This window comes from Amphiura filiformis, chromosome 5 (assembly GCF_039555335.1).
Source record: "Amphiura filiformis chromosome 5, Afil_fr2py, whole genome shotgun sequence".
Taxonomy (NCBI): domain Eukaryota; kingdom Metazoa; phylum Echinodermata; class Ophiuroidea; order Amphilepidida; family Amphiuridae; genus Amphiura; species Amphiura filiformis.
The window spans coordinates 37,621,557-37,645,401 of record NC_092632.1 but is presented as its reverse complement, the minus strand read 5'-3'; the positions used below and the strand labels follow the sequence as shown (position 1 = coordinate 37,645,401).

The window sequence follows — 23,845 nt, the reverse complement described above, 5'->3', positions numbered from 1 at the left end:
AAGTACAATGTAATGTATAGATTAAAGTAGTAAGGTACCAGTCACATTGATGGTAAAGTACAATGTAACGTAGAGATTAAAGTAGTAAGGTACCAGTCACATTGATGGTTAAGTACAATGTAATGTATAGATTAAAGTAGTAAGGTACCAGTCACATTTATGGTAAAGTACAATGTAATGTATAGATTAAAGTAGTAAGGTACCAGTCACATTGATGGTAAAGTACAATGTAACGTAGAGATTAAAGTAGTAAGGTACCAGTCACATTAATGGTAAAGTACAATGTAATGTAGAGATTAAAGTAGTAAGGTACCAATCACATTTATGGTTAAGTACAATGTAACGTAGAGATTAAAGTAGTAAGGTACCAGTCACATTTATGGTTAAGTAAAATGCAATGTAGAGATTAAAGTAGTAAGGTGCCAGTCACATTAATGGTGAAGTACAATGTAATGTAGAGATTAAAGTAGTAAGGTACCAGTCACATTGATGGTAAAGTACAATGTAACGTAGAGATTAAAGTAGTAAGGTACCAGTCACATTAATGGTAAAGTACAATGTAATGTAGAGATTAAAGTAGTAAGGTACCAGTCACATTTATGGTTAAGTAAAATGCAATGTAGAGATTAAAGTAGTAAGGTACCAGTCACATTTATGGTTAAGTAAAATGCAATGTAGAGATTAAAGTAGTAAGGTACCAGTCACATTGATGGTTAAGTAAAATGTAATGTATAGATTAAAGTAGTAAGGTACCAGTCACATTTATGGTAAAGTACAATGTAATGTATAGATTAAAGTAGTAAGGTACCAGTCACATTGATGGTAAAGTACAATGTAACGTAGAGATTAAAGTAGTAAGGTACCAGTCACATTGATGGTTAAGTACAATGTAATGTATAGATTAAAGTAGTAAGGTACCAGTCACATTTATGGTAAAGTACAATGTAATGTATAGATTAAAGTAGTAAGGTACCAGTCACATTGATGGTAAAGTACAATGTAACGTAGAGATTAAAGTAGTAAGGTACCAGTCACATTAATGGTAAAGTACAATGTAATGTAGAGATTAAAGTAGTAAGGTACCAGTCACATTGATGGTTAAGTACAATGTAATGTATAGATTAAAGTAGTAAGGTACCAATCACATTTATGGTTAAGTACAATGTAACGTAGAGATTAAAGTAGTAAGGTACCAGTCACATTTATGGTTAAGTAAAATGCAATGTAGAGATTAAAGTAGTAAGGTACTCAGTCACATTAATGGTAAAGTACAATGCAATGTAGAGATTAAAGTAGTAAGGTGCCAGTCACATAAATGGTAAAGTACAATGCAATGTAGAGATTAAACTAGTAAGACACTGCAGTTGCTAAACTGTCTTACATAACTTGTAATATCCTGTCTCATGACGTTGTTGACAACAACTCATCATGTGACTCATCAAGATCAATAACATCAGTTTGAAAAAGGCTTAGCGACCGCAAGGCCGAAAGCTCACGTAAGTGAACATATTTGTTGTGAAAAGTCATAAATTCATCAATAACTTGTAATAGTGCTGTAAAACTGGTTTAATTACACTCTCTTGTAGAAAATTGCACACTTTATGTTTGAATGCTTCATTATATTGTCAACTATTTCTGCTATACTCATATTACAATTACACCACTCAAATTTTGAAAACCGGCTTTTGACAGTCAAATCCCAAAATCTGGACTTCTGCTGGACAAGGATTCCTGCTGCTCCCATGTTATGGAACTCATTTCCTCCTTCAATCTATCATATGAAACTATACTAAGTTGTTGTACTTTTTGCTGCTTGTACTTACCTTTATTTTGTTTTTGTACCACATTGTGATAAACTTTTAAGTTATGCAACAATTCTATGCTACTGCTTCATTACAAACATTATAAAGGATTCTATTGTATTGTAACTGCAAATAATGCTATTGACCATATGTGATGCGATCAAGCAAAATCAGTCGGAACTCGGCAATAATAAATTTTCAGTTTCTTACAGGATAGTAAAACACATTTACAAAGCTAGATTTTGCAGAAAACCCCATTGAAATTGAACAACCAGTTCCAAAAATATGAGCAATTAAAGCGTTTCCAAAACAAGAGGACACAAAGGAAATATTTCCTTTATTCGCTATATCTCAAAATCAATATTTCCGAGTTCACTGATTTTGCTTGATCGCATCACATATGGAAAATGCCTTTATTAAGAAAAACAATGGCACAGTAATTCCTAATATCAAATCATTAAACAGTTAGACTACATTATAAAGTGTGATTGTAGATGATAACAGTTAGTAGATTGTTTTCTGCTTTACACCAGTATTACATAAAGGAGTTGTTTAATATAGAATGGTATTGCAGAATATGGTAAAACTATATTATATGTGTCTCTTGCATGCCTTCTGGTACATTTCTGTACTTCAAACATTTAAAGTGTCTCTATCCACAATACAATTGGCATCATGTTATACTTGGTTGTTATATGTGCCCATCCACTACAAACTGGTCGTAAAGTCGGCATTTTCCATTTTGAGATACAATCAAACACAGTATATGGATTTCTATGAAAAGTATATTAGGAATTTGACCTTTGATGAACCATAACTTCACTTCCAGATGTCAGATAAAGCTGGTTCAGGTATCATTTTAAAGCAGAAAGTGCATTCTTTCAAAATCTGCAATAAACAGAAAATGATCTAGAGCCGACTTTACTGCCACTTTGTGGTGGATGGTCACATATTCTAAAGGAAAATAATAAATTGAATGTGTGGCAGGAAAAACTGTAAATGGCCAGTACAAGATGCTTACAATTCTTACAAGAATTTTACTTAAAATCTGTGTGATATTTGTATCATCAAGTTGCCAACATTACCAATATAATTTGTCAAATCGTTCAAATTGTTCATACACTATTTCACAGAACATTCATTTTGTAAATGCTCTCATCTCATCCACTACTTGCATATATATCAGCATTAATGGAATTATGTCCAATTTGGGTAACACCATGGCTTCCTTAATGCCAAACTTGGCTAACATCATGGCTTCCTTAATGCCATTGGACACAGCAGGGAATTTCCCTACCATCCGTTTGCTTTTAACGGTTTACAAAACATTAAGCAAAGGACAATTTCATTAGCACCATATCTCCTCCAGTCTTGCAAACATCTTAACCTGAAGTGACCACTCACAAGTCAATGACATCAACAATATTCGAACAATAGATCTGGCATTGACTATAGTATTTGTTCTATTCAAGGACCAAGGCACAATTATGCACACTTGATTGCAAGTTACGCTATTAATAATTGCTCAACCATTGTAGTAATACAATCAATGTCAAGTTGTACAAACATTGCATGACATTCAATTTCTACAATTTTCTCCGCACAGGTATCGACCACTCGATGACATCCATTTTACCAGCATCTCCATCTTTGTTTTTTGAAGATCAGAATACACATAATTGGATTAAATCTATTCGCTGACCATCCACTATGGCGTGCTTAATAAAATGATGTACAATTGCAGAACAATGGTGTGTTGGCTGTTTGCAGACACTTTACAAAATAATTAGATATTGAAACAATGTTTTATTTAAAAAAACAGGATACCTTGAACTTCTTGTTGAATATATTGCTGATGAAATAAAAGAAGAACCTTATTTCTGCAATTGAGTCAATGGCAACTAAAGGATGGCTACATCATGGTACAACCAAATTAAATTCCAATGATACCTGCCTTGAATGCCTGGTCAACTCAACTGCAACCACTGGATGAAAAATTATCTTGTTGCAGTATCCAACCCTTTCTTTTGTCTTACAATATGTTACGGATTTGCTTAATTCATACATCACTCGTATTTATCAACATACAGAATGCAAGTAATAAAGCAATTGCAGAGAAACAAGTAAACTCATGAGAAATCAAACAAAGAGGATATTTGATAATGCACACCAATTTTTCAAATTCAAACTCAAAATATAAATGTAGCTTTGGTAATCACTAAAAAAAATCTAGTCCCAAGACAACCACAAATTAGATGGCTTACATATCTCAAAGTATAAGATCTCTGACAAGCAAGATACAGCTTGTTAAGATGAGGTTATTCATAATGGCTACATGTTGACAAGTGCATAAACTAGTCCTTCCATATTTCTTGTGATCTTACTTTCTATGCTACCATCTATTTACATGTCTGTACAGTGTAATCAGTATGGATATAATATGTGTGACACGATTTGCTCCATGGGGGGCCAAAGGAGGCATTCTTGAAAATTGAGTTAACTATAATTATTACCTTTTTAGGCTTTAAACATTAGGCTTTCAGATATTCAAAACAGAAAAGCTCTGGCATACTTGGTTTTAAAGTTCTGATATTTGGTAATGTGTATTTTCTTATGTATTTTATTGTTTTTTTACTCCATATTTTTGCCTTTTATCTCAATTTCAAATTTGCCGCCTGAGGCAACCATGGACCAGACCGTTTCACATATATCGTTAATCTTGAAGCTTTTGTCTTTGTGAAAGGGTGAGGTTTTCAGGTACAGTTGCATACTCCTTTTTTATTACCTTTTCGGTATTATTTTTTTTCGGCATCAACATGAAATGTCCAAGTTTTAAGATATTTTCTCAAAATATCAAGAGCTATCTCAAGAACCACTGAACCAATACTAGGCTTGTTTGTACTCATATGAATGCATTTTTCATGCTGATTCCAAATATGGTCATGAAAATTTACAATTCTGAAATTTCTGAATAAAAAAATCAAAACCTGTCATCTGCAATCAACACCTGCGTGAAGAGAGTTACACATGTTAAAGGTAAAAGATGGTGATAACAATCATGTGCAATGGGCAGCTCTGTGGCTTCAAATGGACATGGTCATGGTAATGCCCTTAAAAATGAAGTGTAAACACTGTGCAAACAAGTAATGCAAGAGGCCCTCGGGCTTCCCAACAGCCACACCTTTTATCTTCCCCCTTCTCATTCTTAACTCTTAACATTCTTAATTGTATTTCCTTATTTCTTTCTCCTGAGTTTACTTTATTGTCCTGACAAGTTTCCCATGTGCTGACAACTTGCCAACCCATAAAAGAATAAGTTGTACCAGTGATGACACAAACAAGTTACAGGACTGACACATGATATCCTTCTGTAATAGATGTACAAGTCCTTGCAGTCATCGACCCATCTATTCATATGTTTCAATCTCCAGAAATTGGTGACCTGCTTTTTAAATGAGGTGTTGTTAGACAATCTTTCAATTGAGAGTGAATTAATTATTAACAGCAGGAATGTGGTAAATGTAACAAATCTTGTAATAGGGATATCAGGTGTAATGAGGTTAATGTCCTGATGGGTAATGATCCAGATTTTCAATTTATACTTAACAAATTTTCTTTTCAAGTAATTTCTACCTTCCCTTTGCAAATATACTATTTAGAAAATTAAAGGATCAAATATATTTATTATCATTTTTCAAAAACAGCATTAACATTGTAAATCAGACGAGTGTCATTTTATTCAGTAACAGAAAACTTGCACTCTCTAGTACTGAAGTCCCATGACACTGCAAAGCACTTTGGTTAGCACCATGAGAACAGAAAAGAAAGAATGAAAATCACGATTGCCAGATTCTGAACCTTTAATGAGTAGTGCAAAAACTAACAATGAACTAAGCTTTTTCTTCTGAAAGACAGAAAGTAGTCATTTGTCTCTGTCAGAATTGTAAGACCAAGGAAGTTTCAGTAGATATCCACAAAAAGAAGATTATTCCCAGTTGATTCCAATTTTGTGTTTGCAAATTATGCATGAGTGTGTGCATTACACTGCTCCATAGGCCACTGTGTTGAATTAAGTTCTCGTGTACCAGAACGTAATTCAAATTTGCAATATTTTTGATAAACAAATTAATCTGCAAGAAATTTTATGTAGCCAGAGGTTTCAAGTGGTATAAAAATCACAACTTTTTTTGAGAAAAGAGGGGGGGGGGTAGGAGGCTGTGGATTATGAAATGCCCCTTTGAAGACACTATAAAATACAATACATCTTATAGTTCAGAAAATTAATTTTGACTACAGAGTAAACCTGTTTGTCAATATCTCACAAAATGATGACAAATTGTGAACCATAACTACTTCTATAGATGGAACGCTGCTAGTCAACCCAGTTTATACATCACCATCTTCACGATGATGAAACTTTTCAAGTGATCACATGTAATCTTTCATTACAAACCAATCAATATGTTGACCGGAGAATGCGGTACATCATGAAATACATTCTAGGCACACTATATATAATAGCAAAGCAAGCCAGCTAGTCAGTCAGACTACCATACTAGTAGTCACCAGGTAATTGCCCTCCCTCATTGGGCTATTCCAATTAAAATTCATACACCCACTGTGGAAGATATTACCTTAATCTTCCCCACAGGGAGTGTGAATTTCAAATAGAGGTACGTGAATGGGCAACTCCATTTGAATTCCTGTGTGGGATATTAAGGTTATGTCTTCCATAGGGTGTATGTATTTCAACTGAAATAGCCCAATTTCCATTGCTTGTACAACATTCTCATCCATTAAGACACAGTTCTTTAACCCCAATACATTTGTACATTCATTGAATGATCTTTGAAAATTTGGGTACAAAAACTCATACTCTGCAACCCGAGGTCAAATTTTGCACTTTGAATGTTCAATTGAGGATGGACTGAACTATGTCATTGGGAGGAGGCCATTGTGGTCCATAGTGATACACTGAACCCCACATGCAACTTTTCTGTGAGTGTCTGAATGCCTTATTCCGTTCTATGTTGTTGTAACCTATCTTTTCAGGTAATGTTGGTGCATCAAGCCGACTATCACATCTGGCACATCTATTTAGGGTTAGCGCTATTGGTGCAGAACTGGAAGTGTGTATCTGTGAGCAAGGCATGACTAAATATGACCCAACACCACAAAATGAGGTGGATTGTGGCAAAGGCCTTTTTGATTTCTGAGCATAAATGTGAAACAAGGTCAAAATACATCAAATATATACATCAAGAAAAAAATAGAATACGTCAAAATTATAATACTGCACTTTTGAATTTTGAAATATATTCTACTATTAAAGTCAAAGGCTTATTTGCATGAAAGTTAAGAGGAGATCATGTTTAAAGGTGTTTGTGTTTTCCTGTTGATGCTCTAACAGAACTTCAAATGATGATAACTTGCTAATATCAATTTGATGTGATGAAAAATAATGTTGTATAACATTGATTTTAGCATCAAAATATTCACAGATTCATATAAAATACTGTGAATAATATAAATATCTAAATTTTGCACTTTCCTTTAATATGCCTCATTTACTCGTATTGGGTCACACATTATATTCTTCACCAGTTTAACAGGACTGCTGAGAACTTATTCATGCCTCTTTACATGAGCCCACATGATAATGCAGACACCGGTGCAAGTTGTCTTTAGTTTCCAAGTCCTATAACTCAAAATGCAAATGTGGTAATACATTAGACTTTCAAAGTAGAAGACAACAAGTCTCATTATATTAAGAAAGGTTGGCACTATTAGAATTTCAATTAAGCTTACCTGACAATTTGTTAAAATAAACCAACATTATTATCAGATTAAATGATTGTTACAAATCCTTGCAAAATTCTTGCAAACATTTGCGATTGTATCAAATAATCTTTTAAAAACTCTTAATATTTGCGTCACATATGCAACTTTTCTATGATTTCGACTATAACTAGCAATACAGCAATGTACCAGTATGAGTCATAATGTCTTATTTTGTTAGTAAACAGAAACATAATATGCATGCACTGCTATTATACTCATGTTATCCCTGTATGGAGAAGCCATCACTTATATAGGCATAAACATCTCTAGCTCCCAGTACATGAAATATGTAATGTCTCAATGAAGGCTCAGTACCTCCGAGTCACAATTAACTTTGGGGGTAAGAAAACAAAACAAGACAAGAACAACACAAAATTGAAAGTCAGTTGGCTATTGAACCTTATAAGACAAAATACTTTAAACTTAAGTGTGCTTTTTATATCTCGAGTATATCATATATCATATATTTTGGTCAATAGTATGGGAAAGCAGATTCAATGTTATAGAGAGGAGGGTGTGTCAGATGTTATACCATCCGATGACCCATTTGGCCACCATTGTTGTGTTTGCATCTTCACCATCTATGATGTCCTATGCAAAGCAATATCTTAAAGACACCTGACCTAAATGACCAAATTAAGTAATCAATAAATGGATCATTTTGTTCTGTGTGTTTTGACACCTAATTTGAGACAATTTGACTTTATTTTTGCAAGTTATACCAAATTCAATGGAAAAGAGAGCATTTCATAAGTGACAAATTTGGGTTATTTCCTCCTTCAGGGTGATTCCTACCAGCTATTCTAACAAGCTCATTATATTATTTATCAACACTCACTTGCCATGCTCATAAAAAGAGCATTTTTCGAAAGAAAAGTCTAGGTAAATGTTGTCCCTGTTGCTCTCTATATAAATTGATATAACTTAGGAAAATAAAGTCACATTGTGCCGAATTAGGTATGAAAATATGCAGAGTAAAATTATATATATATTTGTTAATTCATTAGGCTTAGATACTTAAGCAGTATGATTTGATAAGAAATTATTATAATTATATTAAACATGTTTCAGTGTGTGATGTGTGATTCTTTCTACTCCTGTATATTGATATGTTAAGAATTGTGGGTAAGTACCATTAGCTTGATCTCATACGTTAGTGTATGTTTGCCATTATATGTGCAAGCCGTAGTCTTACCTATGTTTGACATTATAGAAAACCATTCTCAGTCCATTTCTCTTTTTTTAAAAACATTTAAAAATGTTTCCTACAATTACCGAATAGGGTGCAACTTGCTAGACTTGAGTCCAGTCCTCGCTTACGGAGTTTAGGGTTAGGGTTTAGGGTTGGGGTAGGGCAGTCTTGTAATAAGACTAGTAGAGTTGCACCCTATTCGCAATCGCTCCAAATGTTTTAATGAATAAAACATGTTCCTTGCACCTGTAATTCTGTAAGTAAATTTCAGTTAAATGCCCATGATTTTTGCTTTCAGAAGCTTTCTTTTCAACAGTTTTCATATAATACACAAACCCATATAGGGTGGCTATAAATATTTCTCTCTGAAGTTCATCCATCAAAGCATATCCTTGTGCATTTAACAGACACTGAATGAAGATGACAAAAATCATGGAAAAGAAAGAATATGTTAAGGATACGGAGAAAGAATATGTGAAGAGAACCAACTCTACCATCCTCCCTTCCGCCATCAGCAATTTGTAATGAAGAGGAAACAAGGCATATTGCAGTCAGGTTGACAATCCTCAAGGTTACTGGCCCTCCTTATCACAACTCACCATGCCTGTTTTCCTCATCTCGCTCCTCTCTTCTCACAACATCATCTTGCTTGGATACCACTTTTCAAAGTTAAGTATAACCATCATCAATTGTCTAGGTGTTCAGGTATGTACTGCTCTTCACACACTGAAAGCGATACCTTAGAGGTCTTAGACAAATGCGAGTTGATTTGAGACACATTGAATTCACTTTACACTTATTTTCACTAATGTTGGCAAAGTTGGTGATCATCTGCAGTCATGATTAATTTATATTTGTGCCAATAGGGATTACTGTGATAAATGATCATATGCTATTGACAACTGCTAACATTATGATTGCAAAAGTACTATATATATAAATTAAAGTGAAAGTTTTATACTGTGAAAAACTAAACCGTTTCCATGTAATCAATTTGAACGATTCTGGCAGTAAACAATAAGCGCACGGTTGCATTTTGCCATCTGGTATGCTTCGCTACGAAACATCATCAATGTTTTTACTCTTCTTACTTAAGACATCACCGATGCACAAGCAAACCCCTCCAAGCTCGAATCCAATTGAAAAGGTTGTGAAAACAGCCTGTGTAGAATTCTTATTTCTATTCCCCCAAAATTAACTGTCACTATATATTTATACCAGCAGATAAAACTGTTCTATCTACATGCATTTCTCATGTTTGTGTCTTTATATCTCTTCATTGCAAACTTACAATCATGGAGACAGTGAATAATTACTGGCCTTAGGCACAAGGGTGTATTTCATTCTCCCAAACATAAAATATCATTTGATTTTGCCTCACTAATCTACACCTGAAAATCGACAGCTTTTTACACAAAAAATTGTGTATTCAAAAGATGAGTTGAGGAAGATGTTGGGGCTCTTCACGGGATGCAAATGGATCAAACAGATGTAGATCGATGTGGATCAAAACCTGGTATGGTATTCACAAAATGGCAACAATTTTGATTTGGGGATAAATCAATGTCTTACTCAAACTAGATAGGACTTTCATTGCCTGAAATTAAACTTCATAATTATTAAAAGGTACCTGTTTCATGCTGTATGGTTTATGAAAATGGTAAAAGTACACAGTCCTACTTCATTCGAATAACACCAATTGCTAGTCCAGGACTACTAGCACTATATTATTTTCCTTCTTGAAGCCTTTCCTTCACATCACACTGAAAGCACGTTTAGATATGAACAAGTCATTATTAGAGTACATATTTTCTTGTTTTCATGTCTGGTGGAATTCAAGCCAAGTGTCTCAAGACAGTTTGAGTGGTGAATGGGGGCCAGACAAATAAGGCTAAGTACCACACCTGTGGGATCTTGCAACAGGATCAAGTGAGTGGGGTCATAGCTAGGCATTCAAAGACTTAGTTTATGGAGAAGCAAACCCACGGAAGCTAATATTGGCAGTCAGGTATATGTATATTTTACTAATTGTAAACAGCACAATTTCATTTGTACTGCAACTTTCTACTTTCATCTTTCTAATGGATTTTAACATAGTTTACTGACACAGTTCATACGCCACTTATCGCGGCTTATCACATGTCATTTAAAACTGAATCTGATCTAATAAGTCCACATGTTTTAGAACTGGTTCAGTTCATCAAAAGAGTACATGTGGAAATTACAGGATGATAATTATATCTGGGTTTTGTTAATCCATAACAGGCTAAGATGAATCTAAATTCCCAATTCTCGCATAAATTTGCTAACAAACCATGCAAAATGTAAAATGTGAAAGGAATCTAACAAAGACAAAATTTAAATTTATAACATGGATGTAGGATAAATGTATATACATACATTTTCTCTCACAGGTGAGGCTGTCAAAATCCGAAATTATGTATAACATGAAGTAAACGTGAGCAGACGACGCCAGCAGACGACGCCAGGGATAGTCGTTAACACTTATAGAACAAGTTATTTTGCAATGTTTATGAAATAAATATGAGCTATTATGATTACATTTAACTATTTATGCTTGTTGATCATTTGGTAGAGCGGTTAGGCACAAAACACAGAGAAGATATATTTCACCTCCCACAATGCATTTCTTCTATTTCAATTTTCAGTTCTGATTTGCTATCTAGTGCAGCATGGACCAATAGTGACACAAAGTACCTCGATGAACAGAGTACATCCGGATCTTGCAAAATATGTTTATTTCTTTCCATGTTTAGCAAGTCTATTCACAACATGGAAACAAAGGGAACCTGTACAAAGTAACGGGCAGGCGGCGAGTGGCATGATAGAGCCGGCAACTTGTGAAACCGCCCGGCCGTATGGCATTTTCCATATACTTGGTTAGTTTTGTAGACACTATAGCTTGTATTTATATTATTTATTAACATAGGCCTATTTGTTTGTGATATTTCAAGCGTTTCAAAATTTCAAAATAATCCTATTCAATTACACGGTTGACGATGGAAATTTACTGAATTTAGAGAATACACGGCGCATACCACCTGTTGCAAAGGATTCTGGGATAGGTAAAATATCTTCACTGGGTAAAACAGTTTTACAGAAAATCTCTTGAATCTTAAACTAAAACTATATACATGTGTTCTCACACAGGTGAGACTGTCAAATCCTGAAAAATATGTATATGTATAAAGTAAACGTGAGCAGACGACGCAAACGTGAGCAGACGACACCAGGGACAACCGTTAACACTTATAAAACAAGTTATTTTGCAATGTTTATGAAATAAACATGAGTTGTTATGATTAAATTTAACTATTTATGCTTGTTGATAAATTTGGTGGAGCAGTTATAGTGTGTCTCATCTCAAGTTGAGAGTAACGCCATGTTGGATTTTGCAGTGGTAGGTTCGAATCAGTGCATATACGCAATTGCATCGCCAGTGTATGAACAAGCTGCCTTTCTAGGCGTGTGCATACGCCCCGTGGAATTAGGTTAGCACATGCGATTCAAAGCCACCACTGTGAAATCCGACAAGGCATTACTCTCAACTTGAGACGTGACTAACTATAGGCAAAAATTTTCACAGAAAATCTTGTGAATCTTTGATTTTTTAAAGGATAAGAGCATTTTACAGGAAAAGTCGACAATATGTTTACATCTTTGCAATTTGTATCCCATTCCAGACTTCGAGGATTTTATTCCAAATTTGAGCTTGGCCATCATGATCCCGGTTTTATGGAAGTAGTGCACATTATAACATGCAATGCTCGGAGCAGATCAAAGCTTTTCAACTCATATGGCTTGCTGAGAAATTTAGAAACAATTTAAAAATCAGTTGCACTCAACATAGACCATGATTGCTCCGCCAAGTGGAAGTGCGTATTTGCATAATCGCAGATGAAGGAAACATTTAAAGCGTCGGAATTTAATCTCTGTATGTCAAGACTTGTTCTTTTCTGAAAATCACCATGTTATTTGTTCAGGATTCTGGGTCAATCATCACTTAGCATATGTAGGGCACCATTGTGTGGCAACATAAAATGCCATGAAACTAATGTTAGGCACATTGTAACATCAAACAATTCATTTGGATTTAACTTGCCTCATTATTTATCTTTTCCCACATGTGAAGGTAGTTACGTCTCCGATTGGTCAAAGTCAATATTGGATGAGTATTAAATGGTTGCATCGGCAGACACATACACTTGAAATATGTGGAACATGTGCCTGTAGAATGGCACGAACAGAATTGTTGGTATTTCAAAATTCCTTTTTTAACTAGATATGTTCATCTTGTAATCTCCAGATGCAACTATTGAATTGGAAACAATAGAATTGAAGGGATGTGGAGAACAGGTGGAGCTAGAAACCCATAAAGCCATTCTTCAGGAAAGTTTGTGACCAAAAAGAGGGACAACTTGGAACTTATTTTCCACTATAGTTCCTTAAATATTATAAAAACATGTGATTTGTTAGTTGATTAACATTTTTTTACATAATTTTTAATGACAGGTCAAATCAGCCAAAGAAAAGTTCAAAATGTTTGTAGTTCAAGGAACAGCAGTCAATTAAAGGCAAAAATTTGTAAACCCAATTGGTTGATTGGCATAACCCGATTTACCATAAATATACTGCCAACTCTGAATATTGTAATTCATTTTGAGAAAGGTATAGAAAAATGGGTCATTTAAATTTGATATTATAGAAAATAAATGCTCTAAACATGGAATGTTAAGTGACAATTTGAGTTAAAAGAAGTTAAAATATACAGCAAATATGCATTTGAACTATCTCATGATGTCCTTTGTCTATCACTGTCGTTTAGCATTTGAAAACTGGTAAGATTTAGCAGTCTTTTACAATTAATGCAAACAAGAATCCCGACCTACCTACCCCAATCTTTTTCTTTATATTTTGCCAATCAAATAATTAAGTTTTTTTGTTGGACCTGAAGGTCGGTAACATTTGTAACATTGTGGAATACGGTTTTGTGGAAAGAATATTTTCAGCCACTGAGCAATCGATATTTGCTATTCAAGTAAAATCCTTGGTTGCAATTTTTCTTACAATATCTTCTTAATACCACTAGTAACATTTTTTTTCTTCATTTTTTGTAACATTTGTGAAATTTTGTGTATAAAACATATACTAATTTATGAATGAAAAGATCATCTAGAAAATTTTGTGTCTGAAATTGTTTGTTTAGTTGCTGCAAACGTTTTAGTGAAATAACCCTATTTATATAACCACATAGACAGGTTTAATTTTTTCCAGGAAATCAAAAGTAGGCTTACTTTCTGAAGAACGGCCCATTTGTGACATCATCAAGAGGAATGAGTCAGATGTCGCTAATATTGTTTTTAAAATATTGGCAAAAACTGTGTTTAAATTCTTTTGTTTTAGTTTGTTTTCAGCCATTGATAAATCGCTCATAACTCGGTAACCAGATGTCCGATTTTGATGGGGTTTGCATCAAAATGTAGCATTCATATACTGCCAGAAAATGATGTAAAAAACTTGTAATTGAAAATTGCCGACATGTGACTCATTACCCATAATCATGTCACATATCCAGACAGATAACAAAACATGTATGCTGATTGTCACACAGATAGGAGAGAGAATGAGTGAAAGAAAGAGAGAGAAAGTTAAAGTGAGGGACAGAATATGTAATTGCTGAAGCGGGAATATGGTAAACAAAGGATGAGAAAAAGGAAAATCAAAGGAAGGAAATAAGAAACGGATAGAAAGGGCAATGAGAGAGAGAAGAGATTGATCCATGTAGGCAGGGTTCGGATTCGGCTGTATCGCATAGCAGTTTGCTCAATATTTTGAAGTAACTGCTACCCAATTTCGCATTTGTATAGCACTTTTTACAATGCTTTAGTATACAGGAGTATCCTGATTATGATGAATTAACCAAAAACTGCTATGCAAAATTTTTTAACGAATTCGAACCCTGCATGGAGGTAGGGAGGAGGAGGAACTTGTGTAGACTGTGATATTGCAGCTGACCTTCTTATCTCAGGAGACCGTCTGCATAATTCTGCAGATTTCCTTACGTGCGGTAACATGATGTATGTTCGTGGTTAAGCATCAAAGCCGGATCTTTACTAGGGCTGCTTAGAATACATTAATGTGCCCAAGTAATGAATAATGAAGTCTTAATGTCTTTCAACATGACAGTTTCACATTTGTACTGTGTCCATCCGTACATGGTACAATAACTTGGTATCAAATACATAACACATGGTTGAAGGTATCTAACACATGTAATTGATAAATGTCAGATGACTAAAATTATTATGAAATGATGGGAAATGGTGAAAAAAATTAAAATATGATAAAAAAGTGTATACAATTTATACAAAACAAGCGAAACAAGAAAATAACATGAGAGAATGAACACTTCATTGTTTGATTGTGCTTTTATAAATGCTACTAATAAGTTTTAACCAATAATGTGTTCAATAATTGAACGTTCCTTATGGTTGATACTACATGCTTAAACAAAATTTAACATGAATGTGCTTAATAAACCATGAAATGGGCTAATAAAAATGGAAATGGTGAAAGCAGTCCTATCACACTTTCAATATAATTTGCACTAATGAGCTTTAACCAATAACATGTTCAATTCCTTAACTCTTTTCACGCAGGTGTCGACTGCTGACGACAAGTTGAAAAAAAGTTCAAAATTCAAAAATTTCAGAATTGTACATTTTCATGGCCATATTTAGAATCATCATGAAAAATGCATTAAAATGAGTACAAACAAGCCTAGTATTAGTTCAGGGATCCTCACGGTAGCTCTTGATATTTTGAAAAAATATCTCAAAACTTGGACTTTTTATGTTGAAGCCTATGGCTAGCATGCATAGCATTAATGTTGATACAACTTGCTTGTATGGAAGTTGTCACATGAATGCTAACACTTTATTACCAACCATTTGAATCGATATTATTACATGCAATGGTCATTTTCCTTCTATATGGTGGACAGATTTAAAGGCACTGATGCCCGAATTCTGAGTATGAATAAAATGACATTTTAATATGCATACGGTACTGAATCTTCATCTGAATGGAAGATGAACTAACGGATCTGTCATCAGGATTCTATTTGCAGCAAAAATGGACAACATCAATTGAAAAAATGATGTGTGATTGATGTTAAGTCAAACAAAACAAAACAGTGAAATTATTAAACACATTAACTTTATTTTAAGTATTAACAAAACTACTAAGCGAAGTGCTGAGCAATTTGTATAAGTGCATGGCCTTAACATGCTTAAAGCAGGAGAAAGGCAAATTGCACAACGTTTAATGCAGCAAGATATTAAATAAAAAGCAACAATGTACAGAATGTCTGTGTGCACAATTGAAATAAAAAGCTTTTCTTGAATACAATGGTTTTTAACCTTATGTAACACAGTTGCTTAACAAATGGTACTTTGAAAGTTCATATGCTTCATCAGATCAAAAATATTGCAGTGGATTTTCCATGCAAAAAAAACAAAAAAAAAACAAACCTCCCAAAAACTCAACAACAAGCAATTTGGGTAATATGGTGCTTTCAATAATTAATTTGATTTTGTTGTTGTTGAATAATGGGCAGTTGTGATGGGTAACACAAGAATGCTTTTTTTTTGGCCTAAGGTGACGATAACTAGCACACTTGTAGTTTCAATAAGTGCCATTCTGTAGAATTTGACATAACATCAAGATATGAACTTTCAATTCGGTGGAAAAAAAAAACCATCATCAGGCATACTGAAAAAAAAGAGCTTTTTAATGTTGGACATTTTGTAGAATTTTTCAGATTTCAAAAACGAAAACATCTTTACATCTATCTGGCTTAAGGTCAGCATCACCTTAAACCAAGAAATGATGATGTGGAATGAAGTTGGATGAAGAGGTGGTACAAAACGTAACCAAAGCATTTCATTAAGACCTAAATCAATATAATTAATCAACAAACCGGAAGAAACGCAATGCCAAATATATGACCTATCAGGTGTAAATGATGCTGCTGATGTCAGGACCGTAATTTTGATTAATAGAAACAAATGTGTGACAAGGTCATAATTGGTCAATTTATATGGTAATAATGCTTCAAGATGAACTTTGATAATCTCTTCTATGGGATCCATAACTTAGTTCCCTAACAATGACAAGTGGAAGATAAATTTAGCTGGGTTTGTACAATATTTTTTGTTTTCTGGGGAAATGAACTCTCTAAAAGGTCTGAATCCTTTGTCCATTTGATCTTGTGTATATTTTGTGTTCTTTTTATCAATTTTATTAATGTTACTAAAGCTTTCTTTTGCTGTGAGCCATTTTTCATCTTTTGAATAGGCCCTGAATTCTCAGCAAAAATAACTTGGTTTCTTGTGTGCAGTGACATAACTCAATTTAAAGAGCTTCATCAACTACTGATAGGAAATAAGTAGATACAGATTATTCCTTGAATTTGACACAGGTATGTTATATGTAAGACCTAAATTTACTTTTCTCCTGACAAATATTGTGACCTCATTTACTCTTGATATGTAATATATAATACTAATCAATAGCTGATATTATTGCTCTATAACTAAAAGTCTAGTCTGGGTTCCAGACAGTTTGTGGTTCCATTGTCATCTGGCGACAAGCTTGGGAGAGGATCAGTCAATTTCTAAATTCCATTACTGATAGTTGGATACGAATAGCCTGTGATTTATGTATTTTTCTGAAAATGGTGAGTCTGGAACTGAGACTACTATAAAATCAACAATTTAACAAAGAAACAAAACATTACATGCAAAGATTTTTTGCCATCAACCTTTGCACAATTTTTCATAATTTCAAGTTTTTTTCATGTTTATATGCTTACCAGTGGAGTAATTTTCCTTGCAATAAATAAGCTTGAACACATCCTTTTTGTCAAAATCTGAAAAGATTAGACTTTCTTATCTTAAAGTACATGAAAACACAGTCTAATGTAGATGGTGAAATTTGGAAACCACACAATAATGCTTCATTAAGACAAACAAACCAGTAATCACGAAAATACAGAATGAAATTATTGAGTTGGTTTATAATAAAAAGTATAAACTTCCATGCAGGGCTCAAAATAAGGAGGGCCCAAGGGCCCTCGGCCCCTGACAATCAGTGAGGGCCCACAAAAGACACATCTGGTGGGCCCAAATGGCCCGCAAAATTTGTGGCAATTTGCTCACTTTTTTGTGGGGTTCATAGGTTAAAACCAGTGGCCCAAATTTGGGCCCACAAAAATTTGTGAGGGCCCTCAAACATTTAAGATCAAGGGCCCAAATGGCCCTCAGAAATTTTGGCTTATTTCAAGGCCTGCTTCCATGGTCAAGCAGACCTATTGTGAAGAATGGTAAATAATTTGTGTGGCAATGATGTAATTGTTCCTTTTCAGAAAAAAATTACATCCTTATAACTGAACAACTTAAAATATGCAAGGTACAGTGTGCAACGTGTTAGAGAGAAGAATGAGACAAAAAGAGAGATGTAGAAAAGCTAACAACGTACCGATTCAATGTGATGTTCCAGCTGGGCAACCTGCCTCTCAAGAGAATGCACTGTTTCTCCCTTATGTAAGTTCTTCATTGTGAGATCTGTGAGAGAGAGAATTGAAATGCACTTAGTGTAAGTCACATTGCTCAGTGCTGTTGTGTAAGTTTGTAGGATGTTGGACTGTGCAGGTATGCAAATATGCTGTGACACTTTGAGGGGTCTAATTCTGTGTTTTTCTGAGTTAGATGGTTATTTATTTACGATTTACATAAATATTATTATTCACTGCTTATGCAATTTCAAGCAATTTTCATAATAAATTTCTATCATTCAGTGTATAAAAGCATTTGTAAATGAATGATACAGTGGAAAAAATGTGGCAATGCGTTAAGCCAGTGTATTTTATCATTGCTATCAGCAGTAGATAGCTAAATATATTACTAAGTAAATGAAATGATACCATGTTAATAGCTTGTTCGCATATAGTCAGAACACTTTAGAATGGGAACATAGCTTATGTTTATCAGTATCCAAATCTATGATATATGATATAACATGAAATGTTTGATATCTGTTATATATGAGAAACTTCTCTTTCTTCAAACAGAGGCAAATTCTTATAAATGGCATGAATAACTTGTTTCTGTTTGATTTTATCATCATATATAGGAATTGCAAAATTGTTGAATTTATATTGAAGTAGTAGCAGTATGATCATCTTGAAAAAACTGGAGTGTGTCTTGAACCTTTTATCTCTTGAATCATGTTTGCTCAATTGAACATTGTTGTTGATCTAAGCACAATGCATCAGGAATGAGCACGGTAAATTGACAACTTGCAATGTGACATTAATAATAATTGTGTCACAAACACAAAATGGCAAAATTATAAAATATTCCTTTGTGATCCATGTTATAAAGTGTGCAAATGTGAACCTTGTAAACTCAAAGTGCACCGAGGCTATTTTACAGAATAACAGACCCCACGTAACAAACCAATTGCTACTATATGGCTTGTTTTTATAACGCAAATGCTTTCCAAGTGCCAAGGTATGTGTGATTTCAGCATTATTTGCTGAAACTGCTCGAGATACATTGTTTTAGTCCCAAAGTTTGACAACCTATTATGGCAGATTTTCCATCATACAAACCATTAAAATACTTTTAGTATATAGAACCTTATACTCCCAACCCAAATCTATGGTTATAAAGTGCATGTGACAATGTCAAGGCTACACCACCAATCAATCAATCAATCAATCACAAATACCATCTTTTTCCTCTTCTTTATCTTTTTATACCTGCCCTCCTCTCACAGTACCAAGGCCATTTATGAATTCAATTACATCCAACCTATTGATTCTTTCTGCTTATGGTGAAATTCGGCTTATTGGAGATTTAATAGTTTTTAATCTAATAACGGCGTTCTGAATTGCCATGCTCTAGTTTTGCTGCCATTTTGTTGTTGTATTACTCTCTGGAACCGTTCATTTACTTCTAGAGTGATTGATAAATAACGAGTGCTCAGTGCTATTTATAAAAAGTGTTACAGAAAGAGAAGTAAACATTTCAGCTTTAGTCGTAGCTGTAAAATTCTGGATACAAAATGTCTGATTTACAGAAACTGTATGTTATGACAATGTCTATCTCAGTAACCACTAAACCATTACTTGGCATGTTTGCATCAATTGTAATCCATTTGACAGAGGAGTTGAATATTGTTAACATGGTTCTTTTTGTACAATTCAGTCATGCAGCTAGGGGGCAAGGAGAATATGTCTTCTGGATGCTACATTAGGGGGCGCCAAAATGATGGTGGACAAAAATTAAAATGGTCGACCAAAAAAGAACTCCACATAAAAAATAACGAATAAAATAGCCATTGTTATGTTTGTTTTTGCTGCAGTGGCATAGCTACTGCTAATGTAGGGCAAGGTGGGCATGTGCCCTGGGTGCAGCCTTTGCTGTCAATGTTCAACGTGCGTTGAAAAAATATGATCCCTACCACCCCCACACTTTTTAGATTCTCGAGTGCTCCAGGCAAAAAAAATTTGGGGTCAACAATTTATAATTTCCGGGCAAATCATTTTACGTAGGTACATTTACAGGTTTGGGGCGCCGCCATTTGGTATCCTTGCCTCAGGCGCCACAACCACTAGCTACACCACTGGACAATTCCAAGAAAAATGAAGATGTTAGACTCACATTTTTAGTAATGTTTCACTACTACACTAGTGCTTTCATCAGACACAAAACTTACTATTATTAATCAATCTTGATTTAATAATGTTTCTTTGTATACTTCAGTTACATCTTATCTATTAAGGAATCTTATGTAAAATGTGAGCCGATTAAAATGTCACTAAAATGTGAGTCCAACATCTTCATTTTTCATGGAATTGTACAAAAAGAACTATGTTAATAGTTGAATTTAACATTCCAAATGTTAAAGGAGTTGAATATAGCTGTATTAAAAGAAGAACAGTTCTAATCACATGTAGCTCTGAAAATGAAAACACATTTAATTTATGTTAGTATAATGGCAGTGTAATCTGTTTGGTTCACTTTACAGGGCTGTTTTCTTTATAATCTTCATTTGTAACATGATCAAGCAAAATTATGCTTTTGTCCCAAAAATTACTTTTTAAAACAAGGTATGGCCAAAAAAGATATTCAACTTTGTTCCCAGTATAAAAATACCCACATCTCTTGACAACCAACTCCAATCTTAGTAGGATTATCATCATATTTTAGCAAATTCCATGTAACTAAAACCCATACTCCTCCTGTATTATGGTTTTACCTATGATGTTAGTATTTCAAATGGAAGTTGTCTATTCTATTCAAAACTCATACTCCCTCTGTGGAAGACCTTAGCTTAATCTTCTGCACAAGCAGTGTGGATTTAAAATGGAATAGCATCAGAAACCAAGTTTAATGGGTTTAAATGTTGGATGAAAATTGAAATTGATTTTGCGTGACAGATGACTGCATTTCCCTGATCATGTCACATTTGTGCACTTTTCAGCAAATAAAACTAATAGACCTGAAGGAAAATGTCCTTTTCAGTCTCTTCTTGGTAAAGAAATTGAAATTAGTTTGTGAACCACATCTATATATTTTAATAATGATAAGTTTATGATATTTACTTGGTGTGACATGAAGCACATCATGACATGTTTTTAGGTCTTCCCATAAGGCCACGAAAAAAAAAATTACAGACCCAACCGACCTAAATTTTAAGTTTTGGGAAAAACTTTTTGCTAAAATCATGTAAAATTAATCGTTTTGGGGCCAAAATTGATTGATTTTGTGGAAATGTTTTGAAAAAACAACATTTTCAAATATGTTTGCAAAAAATTATCAAAAATTGTGCCAAATTTTCAAGCTTTTGGTGATATTTTAGGGTCATTTTAGCCTACAGAAAAAAAATGAATAAAAAAATCCTGACTGACCGTACTTGAAAAGTCCATCCGCCTGTAAAATGGTGGGTTTTGTCGTCACCTAATCTACTGCAAAAGTGCTTTGCTCTTTACTGATGAAGCAGCATGCCAAATGCTCAGCTCTTAAATTGCATGTGTTCAAAATGTGTCTATTTTACACTTGCAGTACAAAAAATTCCAGAGAGATGATAGTAAAAAAGAATTAGTATTCTTACAAAGGATAGTTGAAATGTACTATAAATCTAATTATCTTTCTCATTGTGCAATGTTCACAGGTTATTTTGAATAAAAAAATGCATATTTAACACTTCAATATGCGCTAGTGTGTGGGCGACATGCTTGCATTAAATTTTGTTTCATGAATGAGGCACACAAGTAATTTATAATGCTATGTGTTATGGGAATGCCTTCAATCATCCTCAGGAGACATCGACTGCTCAGTGCCAGAAGTGGGTAAGTACAATAGCTGCCCTGTGAACATACTGTGTACTATTGTACTCATCTCATATGGCAGCTACACATGGCAGCTATCGCATTTAACCACTTCTGGCACTGAGCAGTCAATATGCTATCAGATTTTTGCAACTTAAAGCAAGTTTTATGCATTAAAAAACAAGATCTTGCCTAAGATACAAAGTAGTGATTGTGGATGGCACAAGGTGACTAAACTTCATCTAAACAATTTTATAAGCAATGTGGTATTCCATTTAAAATCCACACTACCCCTGTGGAAGATTTTGGAATATCTTTCACAGGGGGAGTATGAATATCAAATGGAATTAACACATTAGGCAGCTCTATATGATTTTCATACACATTCTGAGAAAGATTCAACATGAATCTTCCACATAGAGAGTATGAGTTCCAATTGGGGCTGTCTAATATTCCATATTCCCTCTGCTGATATTTCCAACATCTTCCACAGGGGGAGTGTGGATTTTAAACAGAAAAGTACAATATTGTCTGCACAGAGCCATTAGTATTTTTTGCGACCAAAATGAGGGAAATTTTTTAGTTCTAATTCTATACAAATTTCATTTGAATGAACTCAGCTGCCAACACCATGACGATTGTCCACGTACATGTGTGCGTAATGCAGAAGTAAATTCAACTCCCTTGTGATTGGTTAGTATCTAAATTAAGTATGCAAGGTCGTGTGTTCTCATTGTATTTTAAAACGTGATCACGGTCAGATCTTGTGCAGTTGTTGGCAGCTGTGTTCATTCAAATAAAAATTTTACTATAGTGTCCCGTGTTTTATTGGTCTATGTAAACCCCACATAAAAGTTGATTTTTCCCAGAAATCAAAAAATAAGATCACTATCTAGAGAATGACCAATCAGTAAATAAATAAATCCCGGAAATAAATTTGCATCTTAGAGGATCCCAACACAAACTGACACCGATTGATGACTTTACGTAATCCTATTAGCTCAGTCATTGAATCAAATGTAAGCAATTATTCAAAACAATTAGGACAAGCTATTTCTGTACCACTTTTAACATGTGCTTTGTCACTGATCACACTTTCCCCCCAATCAATGTTGAAATCATATGGCATTTTGTTTCTGCTGTTGTAGTGTAGAAGTACCCAATGTTGATTAGGGGAAAGGGGGAGGGCGTTGTGGGATAGGAAAGAGTTTAAGCTCCATGTTAGAAATCAAGATGTTTCATAAGTGAATTCCATTTTCACCAACTATTCCTATACATTTGCAGGAACCAACAGATGATAATCTGTGATGAATCCACACTTTTACAGTAGCTTATACGTGAACGCAAGTGCGCAAACACGTAAATTTTGTCATGCCTGGAACCTGTGTGTGTATACATTTTTACAAGTTGAATTCAGCATTTTGGAGGTAGCGGCTACACGTTTCCATTTTATTCTTTTGTTTTATTGCTGATATCAACAGAGAAATCACTTATCTTTTTGTAAGGCTATGAGTGGCAATGATGAACTGACATTCCTCATGAAATAATCATGTGAATTATATGATCTTTAGCTTGTTTTCCTTGTTGAAA

The 23,845-nt window shown here is 34.2% G+C and overlaps 1 protein-coding gene across 1 annotated transcript in view; it reads right to left on the bottom strand.

Annotated features, from left to right (window-relative positions):
- Positions 1 to 23,845, bottom strand: part of LOC140152171 (uncharacterized) — a 257,889-nt gene that overhangs the window by 23,996 nt on the left and 210,048 nt on the right. Inside the window, exon 10 of the mRNA XM_072174471.1 lies at positions 18,397 to 18,482. Within this exon, the coding sequence (XP_072030572.1) occupies positions 18,397 to 18,482 (86 nt within the window). The remainder of the gene's footprint in view (positions 1 to 18,396; positions 18,483 to 23,845) is intronic.